Raw genomic sequence first — 14,544 nt, 5'->3', positions numbered from 1 at the left:
AAAATTCTTGGAAAAAGATCATATGCATTTATATTTTTAAGAAGTTTGCTGTATGTTTGCCTATTTTAATTTTGTAGCAAAGTAAGTCATTGTCAGTTAAAAGCATCTGGAAAGACAGTAGAAAGTGTGGAGCACTGACTGGATGTTACCTTGGAGAATCTGGGCCAGATGCAAATTTCATGATATCCCGCTGTGCCTGGGTGGCAAATCACTTAACCTTTATTACTGAGATTTCCCATGTGCAATATAGGATCAAAATTATAACTCTCAATGGCATAATGTTTTTCTGACAGATTCGTGAGTTAGCAAAACTCTGAATTTTTGAACCTTTGGTGAATTGCAAACATGGTTTCAATCTAGCTTCAGAGTCCTGATAAGTAGGCATTGATTCTCACTTTTATTTTTCTTTGCTAGAATAAAGGTGGGTTTTGTTGTTTTTTATAACCAAACAAGTAAATGCATTACTTCAATTAGGTGGAAGTTGTTCATTATGGAAAGTACAGATATGATTCTAGGAAATGTTTTGTGTACTGGCTTTTTAGGGGTTGTCTTGTGCTGAGAGGACTATTTTTTAATGAATATCTTGTTATCCCATTGGGGTTTGGATTCTTCATCTGTATTAGTGTGGAAAGTACATTTGCGCTATTACTTATATATGGCCCTTTTGAACCAGTGCCAGATGTGTAGCCTTTAGGGCTCTTGAGGGGATTATTCCTGAGGGCTGACTCTCTTTCATAATCTCTAATCCTCTCTCTCTTGCCCAGCTTTCCTTATTCTTTTCCGGAGTTGCTCACAGAAGGCTTCCCACTCTACCCTCCCCTGGGGCAAATTGAAGTAGTCCTCCTTCTGCAGCCACCGGACCAGTCGGTGGTAACTGTGCAGATGTCGCCGATCAATAGGTTCGAGAAACAGCAAAAGGAGGCGAGCTGTCCCAGGCTTGGCCACCAAATGGTAAGTGGCCAGTCTTAACTCCAGGTTGCACCAGGGACTTCGAAGGGCTTGGCAGCTGAGCACACAGAGGATGGTCCTGCTCTTATCCATGCTGGTGACCATAGTGTCCATCTTATCCTGCCCAATTTCAAAATCTCTCTCAGGCAGGCAGAGCCTTAAACCCTCACCAGCTGGGAGTGGCTTCTCCAGGGCGGGGACCAGTTCTTCCAGCACCCAGGATTGGTCTTGCTCACAATAGGATATAAAAACATCATAGAGGAATTGGCTTCTGGGCCGCCGCCCACACAGTTTCCACCACCAGCCATGACGTAGGGTCTGGAGGTGGTAAAGCCAGGGCCATTTAGGGTAGCCAAGCAATGCAAAGAAGGTCAGCAGGAGCAACAGAGTGAAGCTGGTTAAAAAGCCCTGAAATTCAGAATCCTGTTGGCAGTGGCCAGAAAGGAAGGGAAGCAGTGGGGTCCTGGAGTAGTCAGACGCATTGGCCTTGCAGATGGATTTCTCTAGCCCATATACAAAGGTGTTTGGGGCTCTTGCTGCCCAAGGCCCTACCCAAGAACTTTCACACTGGCAAGAGAAGGTTATATTGGAGAAATAAACATACTGAGGCATTTGGGGAATTAGTTCCTGGAGGCTGCTGTCCAACCCCAGGGCCCATTCAGAGTTGATTACCAGCAACCGCAGGTCCAGGCCCTGGAAACTGGAGATGGAGAGGTTGCCGAGGTTCAAGTTGCTCAGTGCCAGCACCTGTAACTGAGGAAGTTCCTTCAGCAGAACCTCCAGTTTCACTGGCCTTGACTCATACTGCCTGTCCAGGTCCCCCAGCTCCAGCACTCGCAGCCTGGGCATCCCGAGTAGATGGATATTATCTATACCTCCATGGTCAGACCAGAAGTGCAAGTGCTCTAGAAGAGGGAGCTGTGAGAAGAATTTCTGGGGTTGTTGTCTAGAGAAAATGGAGAAGCTGCAACCTCGTAGTGTGAGATGACGCAGGGAAGGGAAACGGATTGGGTTGTTGCCCAAACTCAGCAGCACATTATTTGTTTGTAAGGTCAGGTTCTCCAAGAACAAGAAGGGTTCTCCACTGGGGATCCTAAAGTCAATGATAGCGCTTGCCCATAACTCCAAGCTGAGAAGTGTTGGAGGCCAAGGAGGATAGATCTCCAGCATCTGAGAAGAACCCAGCCACAGATGGCTCAGCTTCGGAGACCCCTGGAGCTGTCTGCCCAAGAGTCTCTCTAAATGGGTGCCCAAGAGGTTCAGTGAGGTGAGAGCAGGAAGAGAGGAGAGCCAGCCTGGCTCGAGCACCTTAATCTGGTTCCAACTCAGGTCTAGGGTCTTCAGTTCCTTCAGTCCCTCCAGACTCTCACTGGATAAGTTGGAGAGATTGTTACCACTCAGCCAGAGCTCCTGGAGTTGAGGAAGTGAGGAGAAAGCCCTAGAGGGCAGAACACAGAGCTCATTGTGGGACAGATCTAGTACTTGCAGGCTGGAGCTAACCAGACCTTCTGGGAGCAGCAATGTTGGGCCCAGCTCATTCATTGATAGATTGAGCTTCTGAAGTTGGGGCAGAGTACTCAGGAACCTGGGGGGAAGTGACTGCAGGCCATTGGCATGAAGGCTCAGGACTTCCAGGGAGCCACAGTTTAGGAGATCCCCATCTTCTATGTGACGAATTCTGTTCCTCCCAAGGTTGAGTGCACGAAGCTCAAAGTAGCCTGTTGTATTCCCAGGCAGTAGTTCTGCACCTGTTCCCACAAGGGAGAGGGAGTCCAAGTGGCGCAGACCTGAACTTGGGAGGTCTGATGCATTTAGTGGGGTGCCATCCAATCTGAGGGAATGGAGCTGGAAGCCACGCAGAACTCTCTCAGCCACCCAGCTCAGCTGTGGGTTGGCAGAGAGATCCAGCACCTCTAGGAAGGGAGTTCTTGGGCAGGGCTTGGTTGTAGGAGAGGAACAAGGGATAAGGTTTGAGAAGAGCCATTGCAGTTCCTCCAGCTCCGTCAGACAGCTGTGCCTCAGAGTTAGATGACTAAGGCTGAGAGGTAACTCAATGTTCTGGCTATAACTCAGACAGTAGCCATGGAAGGAAAGGGTTTTGAGCAACTGAAGGGGTTCCAGGGTGTCTGGGGGGAGGAATAGACTCAGGCAACAGGGAGTATGATGCTCAAAGGAAAGGTGCTGCAGCAGGTCCAATCCTTGAAATGCCCCAGGTGTAATCTTGATGGTGCCCAGCTGCAACCTCAGAAGTTGTAGTGTGGGGAAGTGTCCAAAGGCATCAGCTGGTAGGACGGGCACTGTGCCCTGGAGGCAGAGGGCCTCTATATTGCGGGGTACTGTTGTTAGGGTCTGAATCAGGTCTTTAACATTGGAGCATGAGGCAAAAAAATGCAGTCCTGGGGCCAAGGGACAGAATGGAATGTAGAAGGAGATGTTAGGCAGCAGGGAGCTGTCTGCTATTGTGCAACTGGGAGAAGTCCAAGCCCAGGTCACCAAGCTGAAGCTCATCATGGTCAGCAGTAAGAGAGAGAAGAGAACGAGAGAGAACAGTAGTCTTTCCATCCTTAGTACTGCCTCTAGGAAAAGAGGGGAAAGGAATATTAAGTCATACAAAAAACTGGTGAAGGTGCTTTGGAATGTGGATTATTTTGAGCTGAGGTCAGTTGAGGCCCTGCAGGCTCAGAAGAAACTATTACCAATCCCTTAACTTCCTAGAAGAATGAAAACCCAGATTTAGGGTTATTTCCAGAAATGAACATTGTGTTGAAGAAAACTATCCATATGGTAGGGCAAACAGGTAATTACAGAGCATCCAGTCTTTGTCATATGAGTCCCCCACACTTTGTTATGTGAGTTCTCCCCTCCCCACCCCTCCTTGAAGGCCTGTGTCTCTATTTCTTAGCTAAGACAGGGATACATTCCCTGTCTCCGCCCTCTGAAATGCATTCCTCATAAACTGCGTAGATTTCCCATGGGTATGTAATGGATATTTTTCTCCTGTTAATCTGTGTGATGTTTTGGTTAACAACAAGAAGAACCTAGAAGGGAAGGTGGAAATTTCCTCTCTGCCCCTTCACTAGCAATACCAGGCCTGCGCCTTCTGATACACACGTTACCCAATATGTTCTGGGGCGTGTTAGAGAAAGAGTTCTGTGATTATAATATAAAGGTGATAGTTAACCAAGTAGGGGACACAACTTTTTCATACTCAGATGTGCCTCCCTATAGATAAAAAACCTGTCAAAATAGTCACAGAGAGAGACCAGCAGGAAGAGCAGGTGATTAGTAAGAGATCCCAGCAGAGAAGCTGATATTGCTTCCAAATAAGAGTAATGAAACAAACATAGTAAGACCTGAACATGCGCTCTTTATTCTTAGTTATGCCAGGTATGTGGACTTAATATAATTGTTCATATTTTATTCATGAGACAGTAGAAGTCAAAGGGGTTAAGTGACTTTTAACATTACAAAAATGAAAGTGACAGAGTTGTGGCTACAACTCCAGATTTCCTGCCTCCAAATTTAGTGGTCTTTCTGCTACAGAAAAACAGGGCCAAGGAGACATTCCCAGTGAATTTCACTGTTGATTTATGCTGACTTTATAGAGACATTAAAAAGTGTTACTTTAGATAAACTATATAAAGAAAGTGAGAAAGTAAACAGGAGAATGAAGAAAGAAAAAAGCAGTAAAAGGAGAAATGAAGTCTTGACAATTTTGTGTTCAGAACATAGTGCTGGAGGTAGGGATTTTTTTGCCTTTCTCACTGCTTATGTATTCCCTTCCCATGGGAAGGCCTCCAATTTCCCATTATAAAATGAACAGAATCATATGGCCCCATCTAGGTCCTTGAAAAGATAGAATGAGGAAGGAGACCCCAGGCTCTGGGAGAGATAGATGCCAGTTCACCACAGTGAAGGGCACTGTCCTCTTGATGAGCTAGTTCTTCTTCAACAATGTATGCCTTAGGGTAGGAGGATTTGGTATTAAAAGACAGGCACAGGGCCTCCCCGGTGGCGCAGCGGGTTGAGTGCAGTGCTGTGAAACTGTCTGCAGCCTCTGCAGCGCAGGTTCGATTCCCGGCTGGCCAGGGAGATTCCCGGCAGACCTCTCCTGTCCTGCCCGCTGTCCCCTCAGCAGTGCTTTCAGTCTGTCTGCCTGTTCTGCACCCCACTCTGTCTCTGGTGAATCCTCTTACCTCCTGCACCTCTGGCCTGTACCCCAGCTATTGTATAAAAAAAATAAATAAAGGACAGGCACATATTTTGACTTTCCCTGGGATAAGCTTAAGAATATCATGCATGAAGGGTCACAAAAGCTGGCTCTGTTAACACTAAAGCCACCTTGCCTTAAGAAATAGTTCCTCTGCTGGGGGTGCCCCAGACTTTAGTGAAAGGTTCAGAAGGGACCTGAGAACAAGGGACAGTAGATTTATGGTCTAGGACTTACCCTTGTGAAACTACCACCTCACTGTGGATGTCAGTTAATATATATGATGCTGAGTTATTCTATTTCCAAAGCTATTCCCTTGCATTTTTGAAAAACCATTTCTTGAGCCCACACTGCCTGACACAGCCGCTGACTGTGTCAAATAGCAAAACCTGCAGTTGTTGGTCTTGCTCTCTATTCTATTATCCAGAAGGTCTCAGAAGATGAAATAAATTTCAGACCAAAAAACCAGAGAGCCTAGGAATACAGAACAATGCTGGGCTGTGGAGCGCCCTTTCTCCTTAGAAAATCAGCATTGATGGCATTATTACAGGTCAGCCCCATACAAAACGGGTTGCCTGACTGTGGGTCCTTACCCATGCACTTAAAAGGGACTTATTAATCCTTAACTGCAGGCACACACAAAAGGTTAATAAAAGGTTTATTTACAAGGGAGGGGCAAATGAGGAAATGTACAACTCAGGGAGAAAAGTGGGAGATAAAATCTTAAATGCGTCCTACCTGATCCTCCGATCTGGAATCCCAAATGGCACTCTGAGAGCTGGCCGCGAGCCACCAGCTGTGAAGCCAGGAGGCGAGCGAGACAGACAGACAGACAGACAGACAGACAGACAGAGAGAGAGAGCCCAAGGCCCATGTGTCAGGTTTTATACCAAACCTGGCTGCTTAACCCCACCCTCAGGTCCCAGCCACCTTCCCTTTGGTGGTGATGGGATTTGTCTTTCCCAATGCCCTGATGGCTTTAGTCTGGAGTGGGGGTAGAGTCCACAAAGCCTGCATGGAATTAGCTCAGGACATCCTTTCCCCCTAACAGCATGACCTGAGGCATCACATAGATTCTCCACAAATGGTAATTGCTCATTTGGCCAGCTGAATTGTGGCAAGCTTTTACCCAGATATTCCCCCTAAACTCTGTTTTGCTCTTGCCTCGCTTGAGGTCTCTGGCCTCCCCTAGATAGGGCCGGGATCTCTGTGTAAGGAGACTCCCTTCTTGCTTTCTTCCCTGTCAGTTTCTACTACTTGTGCTCCATCTTGCCCACAAAGCTTACCTCGTTATGGGACGGCAGCTTGTTTATCTCTGAGCAAAGTAAATGAAGGTCAGAGGAGACAGAGTTGAAATTTCTTAGGAAGAATTCTTCTCATCACCTGAGGCAAAGGGCTCAAACCCTTTTCTTCTGTGGGTCTTTCATTACAGTGGCCTCTGTCCTCTCTCAAATGTAGGTGTGACACCCCATTAAATGGAAAGTGGGGGAGCTAGAGCAAAGAGCAGTATGCTTTGTGAATCTTTCTATTCCCAACTCTGCATGATTTTCTCTATCTTTTTCCTCTTGACTATTTCTTGACTTCCTCTTTTCTACTCTGGTTTGGGGATTTCAGTTCTCACTACTTTTATATCATATCCTCTTGAAGTCTGAAAAAACAAGTTTCTTCTCCATTTCCCAGGAGAGTTTTCTTTCTTCTTTGCAATATAAAACTCACTATAGCTACCATTTCTATCTCTTACCTTTCCATCTTACCAATAGTCTGGATGATGGGGTTTTGTAGAGCTGAGGGGTCCTTGGGTTCACTCTGGAAAAGGTTTTGTTACAGGGCAGCCCCGATACAAAGTGGGTTGCCTGACTGTGGGTCCTCACCTGCACGCTTAAAAGGACTTATCAATACTCTACTGCAGGCAAACACGAAAGGTTAATAAAAGGTTTATTTACAAGGGAAGGGCAAATGAGTAAATGTACAACTCAGGGAGAAAAGTGTGAGACAAAGTTTTAAATGCGTCCTACCTGATCTGTCGATCTGGAATCCCAACCAGGAGCGGTGAAGCCAGGAGGCGAGCAAGAGAGCGAGCCCCCCAAGGCCCACGTGTTTGGTTTTTATACCCAACCTGGCTGCTTAACTCCACCCTCAGGTCCCAGCCACCTTCCCTTTGGTGGTGACAGGATTTGTCTTTCCTGATGGCTTTGGTCTGGAGTGGGGGTGGAGTCCACAAAGCCTGTATGGAATTAGCTCAGGACAACCTTTCCCCCTAACAGTTTCACCAGAGCTCCCGTTTCAGCAGCACGCAGTGAGTTTCCCAAGGCGAGTTTCTCTGTGAGACAGAGACATTAGTCATATTTAAAGAGCAGGTTTATTAGGGAAAGGGACAGGTTTCGCTAAGAGAGGCCTGCATAGTTGCAGGCAGTCAGCTTTGAGGAGAGCGGCCTCCGCTGAGGGAGGTCAGTGAAGAGAAGTCCCGGCATGGTACAGGTCACAGGCAGGCAGGAGGCTGCTGCCCTGCAGAGAGAGAGAGTTGGTGAAAAGAGGCACCTGCATAGTCACAGGTGGGCTGTGGGAGTGCTGCCCCAAGCCTGTGCAAGACTGCATTGATATAGTCCCCTTCTGTTTGGGAGGGGTCACTCCTCTGTGGAGTGGCTGTTTGTTGCTGATTTTGGATAACTAGGCAAAACCAGGAAGGGATCAGAGATTCCAGGGTGGGCCCAATCTCCATATTTTTACCCTCAGGTCTGTGCTCCACTCCCTGTAGCACCTGATCATGCTTGGGTCTACTGCCTAGTGATAAGGCATTGGTGCCTGAGGGTCACAACCTCTACAGCTGGGTTAATGGTCTTGTTATTTTCCTCGACTCCCTTGTGTGAGTCAGGTTTTAGTCTTGTGTGGCCTCCTTTCCAGTTTTTCTATTTTCGTCCTCCATCATTAACATTAAACTCCTTTGTAACAGCAAGATTGATGAGGGATCCATAACAGTATTGCCGAGAACTTGACTTTCAAATTCAGTTTGGGAAGAGAAGGAAGAAAAAATAAAGATGGAAGAAAGAGAATAGTAGTGATGGAGGATAAGGATAGAAAAACTGGAAAGGAGGAGCCACAAGACCAGAAACCTGGCTCACATAATGCCAAGAGCTGGAGGTGGGGGTAGAAAGGATTAACAGCCATTAACCCAGCTATAGGAACTCAGATCCCTAGGTGCCAATTCCTAGATCACAAAGCACAAGACCCAAGCAGGTATCAGACTGCTGTAGGGGGTGGCAGGAGCACAGATATGCAGGTGAAGATATGGAGATTAAGGGCCATTGTAGAAATCTGGCCCCTTTCAAATTGTACATAGTTTATTCAAAGTCGACAACAAACAAACAAACCACTCAACCAAAGAGTGAGCCCCTCCCAAAGAGAAGAAGTCTATACCAGTGCAATCTCTATACTGACAGGGAGCAGAGTCCTTCTGCCCACCTGTGCCTATGCAGGTGCTCCTTTTTGCCAACTCTGTCCCTCTGGAGGGCAGCAGCATTCCTGCCTGCCCGTAACCTGCACCATGCCGGGGCTTCTCTTCACTGACCTCTCTCAGCAGAGGCAGCTCTCCTCAAGGCCCCCACCTGCAACCATGCAGGCCTCTTTCTTAGCAAACCTGTCCTTTCTGGGCAGCCCTTTCTACCTCTTTGTGTCTATGCAAGTGTCCTTTGCTCTTCTCTTTGGGTATAACTAACATCCCTGTGTCCTGGAGAAACTCACCTGGGAACTTGCCAGTGCAGGTGAAAGGGGAGCTGTGGTGAAACCTTTCCCAGAGTGAACCCAAGGACCCAGCTCTCTGAACCCAACAACTCAGTAGGATCATCTTTTCCAGAGATGGGCATGTGGAATTGCTGGAAACAGATTTCAAGACTGGCTTTTCGTCACTCGGAAAGAGGGAAGAAGTATCCCCCAACCTCTCCTGACTCGCCTGCTGCTCCCCTCAGCAGTGTACTTCAGTCAATCTGCCTGTTTTGTTCCTCACTCTGTCTCTGGTGAATCCTCTTACCCTCCACCTACCTCTGGCCTGTACCCCAGCTCTTGCATGCATTAATAAATAAATCTTAAAAAAAAAACCCCACAAACTGGCACATATGGTGCTTGAATTAACTGAAACACTTTTTTGGGGGTTAAAGATTTAATTTATTTATACAAGAGCTGGGGTACAAGCCAGAGGTACGGGATTGGGAGGGGGGGGCGGTGAGAGGATTCACCAGAGACAGAGTGGGGAGCAGAACAGGTGGATCCACTGAAATACACTGCTGAGGGGAGCAGTGGGCAAGACAGGAGAGGTCTGCTGTGCCATGTGGGTAGCTCCCTGCCTGGGGATTGAACTCATGCTGCAGTGATTGTGGATCGCTTCATTGGTTGTGTCCTAACCCCTTGTGCCACCAAGGAGGTCCCTTCATTTCTGATTTAAATCCAGCTTTTTTTTTTTTTTTGGCCCCCATTGCCACGTAGCACTGAAACTACCTGCTTAGCACATAGCTGTTGTTTCCAGAACAGCATGTATGGTCACTTATGTGGCCTTGAATAGCTTACTTGGGTCTCATCTATAAAATGAGTATGAGACGATACACCCCAGCTATGTCACAGAATTTGTGAGGGTGAATTGTGAGAGTATGTCAAAATGTCTCGTAAATGGTAAAGAACTTTACAATAAGAAGATATTAATAATATTAACTGAGATCAATTTCATGTTAATGTGTAAGATTCTGTTGTGATCAACCTCATTTATTCATGACAGCTACTCTCTGATGAAAGTCTTATCATTCACTTTTTCATAGATTTTAAAAAAACAAGGAAGGAAGGTCAAATAATTTCCATGATGGTACTTAGTGATAGTGTTGTAGAGCAACCCCGATACAAAATGGGGTGCCTGACTGTGGGTCCTCACCTGCGCGCTTAAAAGGACTTATCAATGCTCTACTGCAGGCACACACTTAAGGTTAATAAAAGGTTTATTTACAAGGCAAGGGCAAATGAGGAAATGTACAATGAAGGTAGAAAAGTGGGAGACAAAGTTTTAAATAAGTCCTACCCGATCCGCAGATCAGGAATCCCAAATGGCGCTCTGAGAGCTGGCCGCCAGCCAGGAGCCATGAAGCAGGGAGGCGAGCGATAGTGAGCCAGCCCAAGGCCCACGTGTTTGGTTTTTATACCCAACCTGGCTGCTTAACTCCACCCTCAGGTCCCAGCCACCCTCCCTTTGGTGGTGACGGGATTTGTCTTTCCCAATGTCCTAATGGCTTTAGTCTAGAGTCGGGGTGGAGTCCACAAAGCCTGTATGGGATTAACTCAGGACATCCTTTCCCCCTAACAATTGTACTATCATGATAGTACTTGCATGATAGTTAGTGATAATACTTAAATTTGAAACCAGTAACAGAGTGCTGGCCTTTCTCCATCATAGTAGAAAGTGTGGGTCCTGGAGTTAGTTTGCCTGGGTTCTCATGTCATCTGTAAGTGCCTGTTTCATCCTTAGTAAATTGCAATACAATATTATTGTAATACAATATACAATATATTATTGTATTACAATAATACTGACCTGACCTCCTTGAGTTGTCATAAGTAGTAAATACAGTAAAGGACTTAGAACCAGTACCTGGTATAATAAGGTGGCTCAAATGTTAATTCCTTTTACTTTCGTCTAAAAGAGCAAAGCCTGTGGTGATGAATTTGCATATATAAACTGGTTTAACTAACATATTCACTTTCTCTTTTCTTGTAATATTGTTGCAAGAATATCATAATATTCTATGTGCCCAGGCTCTTAGTTCTTTCAAAATCTTGAACACACATATTTGGTTTTATACAGAAATTTTACTTTTTGAGGAAGATCAATATTTGGTCAGGATTTCAAGACAACTAATTACTACCAGCACTCATATTAGAAAGAGAAAAATACTGACTTTCTGCTTTCATTTCTCCGAAGGAAACCATTAACAGTACAATTATTTTTAAATATCACTTTGATGTATTCCTTTAAAAGTTTAAATGCTCAAAAACAAAACAAAGCATAACAAACAAACAAAAAAAAAACTATCTTCTTCTATCCTAAAGACTTTGAAAAGATCACACATAAGTTGCAGTGATATGTCAAATACTATAATTCTAAGAAAAGAGTTGCGAAACAACCATGATGTCTGGAGTTGTAAGATCATTGAAGAGATAAGAAGAGTTTATTGAAAAACTAGTGGTTGCACAAAAATGTACTTTAGCAATCTGTGATATGAGGTTCTGATACTATGGTGGATATATTTCCTGCCTTGACTACCTGTTCCTTTTGGGTCCTTTGCTCTTCTCAACTAAGGAAACTTAGTTGAAAGACATGTATAATGTCAGTAGGAATTACTTTTGGACTTAGTGAAAGAATTTGATGTTTACCAGAGGGAATAAGAAGAGGGACAAGGAATAGGGGAGGGATGCATGTAGGAGTATTGTAAAGGAGGTTTATTGGAGGGCCAATGGAACATGTGTGCATATGGAGGAGCAAAAATGTAACCCCAAAATAAAAATTTAAAACAAACAAACAAACAAGTCATTATATTGGGAAAGGGTATAGAGTTAGAAATCGTCCTCAACAGAGTACATAAGTAAGAGGGATATGGCAAGATCTGCCAAGAAGGACTGACAAAGGAACTTGAGAACTTCTCACATTAAAAGAACAGAGTTGTCATTCTGTCACACCTATTTTAAAACTCACAAATGCATTTCTATCCTTTAAAGAGAGTAACCCATCTCTTTGCAGGAAACTGTTCTACGGCAACACCCTAGAGGGAATATTATCATATGCTTGTAGTTTTCTTACATGTTGGATATTTTGTTTTGTTTTTGGATTAAATGATGAGTCCTTATTTAGGTTTGTGAAATATCGTCATGGTGAATCTTTATGAAAATTTTATTTTTCTCATAATAAAAGATGGAAATAATGATAACGTCCAGTAAAAGGACTGGTAGAAGATGAAAAGAGAACCTGGCTCCTGAGTACTAATTCTGTGCGTCGTCATTATTGTGTGGTGGTAACATTTATTTTTCCCCTACTCTTACTTCTGAAAATTCCTTTTATAATCCTTTACAAGTCAACTTTAAGCTATTTGGAAGGACAATCCTCCTTCTAGGAAAATATTTTTCCTCGTCATAGAAAAACTTTCAATCCATACTATATTCGTTGAATAGAAGTTACAGTTCCTAAAGAAATAATAGTAACAAAAATTTGCTATAATATCAGAGAGATCATTTCTCTAATTTTTAGGAGATGTTCTATCATCAAAAACTCAGTTATCTGACTTAGCTAGCTTTGGCAATGCTTCATTTTGGTAAAAATAATAATACTCAGAACACTGCCCTTTTGAATATTTTGATTGATGTTGTTGTATATAGGATTAGGGGACTAGAAAGGGGTAATGTGTAAAGGAAATAATATATGTCTGCATGTCATTAGGCCATCGTTCTATAATTGTCCCACAGAAAGTTTTGCTTTTAAATGTTTGTTTATTAGGAATGATTATATCACAAAAACAATAGTCAAATATGACAAGAACCACAATCAAAGAAAAATATATTTCCTTCTTTTATTTATAGCTAACTAAACACACAAAATGACATAATTACTTGATCATAGAACTGTTAATATAAATGATCAAACAGAAGATAGGAATTCTTATAATAGAAGAATCATATGAACTGTCCAGAACCCTACCAAAATGTGTGTATCCCTTAGTTAATATGCACTCTAATTGCCAAGGAGGAACCCAGCACTTCCACATACATTTGAATAAATAATAAATAGGCATTATTAAATAAATCATAGGATGATATTTATTCAATATCACTAGACCCATAATTGAAGATTTGGATAACTGGTCTTTATTCAGTTATACTGTCCTCATAATGAAGGAATCCTCTATTATGTCTTTATTATTTTATGTTGAAACTCCCAGAACTTTCCTTAGGGCTACCTTTATTTCCTTGTTTCGGAGACTATAGATAAGTGGGTTGAAGAGTGGGGTCACCATAGCATAGAATAAAGTTGCGACTTTCTGCATACCAGCAGAATGCCCAAGTCCCGGGCTCACATACATGATCATTAGGGACCCATAAAACAATGATACCACAGCTAAATGAGACCCACAGGTGGAGAAGGCCTTATGTCTCCCAGTGGCAGAAGGCATACGCAACACAGCTAATAGGACAAGAGTGTAGGACCCAAGGATGAAGAAGAAGTTACCAAAGATGACTAATGAACTTAGAGTATAGCAAAGCAGCTGGGTTCTTGGGGCAGAAGCACAAGCTAATGAAAATAGTGGCCCTGGATCACACACAACGTGGTCAATAATATTTGGACCACAGAAGGGCATCTGAGATATGAGAACAATGGGGACAAGGAACCACGAAAATCCACAAAGCCAGCAGATGATGACCAGTTTGGTGCAGAGATGGACTGTCATGATATTGGGGTAGTGCAAAGGACGGCAGATAGCAAGGTACCGATCAAAGGCCATGACAGTCAAAAGGAAGCATTCAGATGTTCCCAAAGAGAAAAAGAAATAAAATTGGAGGAAGCATCCAGCAAAGGAGATGATCTTTTTATCTGAGAGGAAGTTGACCAACATCTTGGGGACCGTAGAAGAGACATACCAGATCTCTAGAAAGGAGAAATTCCCCAGAAATATATACATGGGGACGTGGAGTCTCCGGTCACACCACAGTGCACAAACAATGGACCCATTCCCTGTTATGGTCAGAACATATGTTGTAGTGAAGAGTGAAAAAAGGAGGACCTGAATCTTCCATTCAAAAGAAAAACCTAGGAGTATAAATTCTCTCAAAAAAGCAAAGCTGGAGTGCAGCTCAGAGACATTCATGGTGTCAGTAACCTGCAAGGTCAAGAGACATATTTTTATAAGTTAGTACCCATTTCAAATGTGTTCCTTTTTAAGAAAAAAGAGAAGATAATGAATATGGGATCATTTTTCAAAAGAATTGTCTACTTGTTCTTGACTATGTCCTCAGAGTTTTGGGCACATTGAGTAACTGGTTGCTCAGAAACAAACATTTTTCTTATTCTAAATCTTGCCCTTACTTTGCTACCATGATAGAATTAGGTGAAGTTAAACTCAGTCTGTGAGCTTGTTATTTTGGGACAAGGATGAGCTATGATAGTTTGTGGATCGCATATAATATATAACTAACAATAAATATACTAATTTTTTTATCCTAAATTGATCTTGCAGTGAAGCAGTCTCAGTAAAGGAGGTTTAAATTTAACTATTTATATCTTGGTTAAATATATTATTTAACATAGTATTCAACTACAAAAAAGAAAAGGACATGTTTTATGCTAAGTTGGTGGTAATGATTTTAGA

At 43.5% G+C, this 14,544-nt stretch overlaps 2 protein-coding genes across 2 annotated transcripts; both read right to left on the bottom strand.

Annotated features, from left to right (window-relative positions):
- Positions 1–741: 741 nt before the first annotated feature.
- On the bottom strand, positions 742–3,510 carry LOC311175532 (toll-like receptor 11; the record flags this gene model as incomplete). The annotated part of the gene is made up of 1 exon (XM_084240461.1): positions 742–3,510. The coding sequence occupies one exon, from the start codon at positions 3,508–3,510 to the stop codon at positions 742–744; it is 2,769 nt and encodes a 922-aa protein (XP_084096587.1).
- Positions 3,511–13,101: 9,591 nt separating this feature from the next.
- Positions 13,102–14,131, bottom strand: LOC311175570 (olfactory receptor 11H12-like; the record flags this gene model as incomplete). Its single annotated transcript, XM_084240497.1, has 1 exon — positions 13,102–14,131. Exon 1 carries the CDS (start codon positions 14,041–14,043, stop codon positions 13,102–13,104), a length of 942 nt encoding a protein of 313 aa, XP_084096623.1. The 5' UTR covers positions 14,044–14,131.
- Positions 14,132–14,544: the final 413 nt, after the last annotated feature.

Source organism: Talpa europaea, assembly GCF_964194135.1.
Source record: "Talpa europaea genome assembly, chromosome: 8".
Classification (NCBI taxonomy): domain Eukaryota; kingdom Metazoa; phylum Chordata; class Mammalia; order Eulipotyphla; family Talpidae; genus Talpa; species Talpa europaea.
Note: the sequence above shows the minus strand (reverse complement) of the source record. Positions and strands in the feature narration are given on the sequence as shown.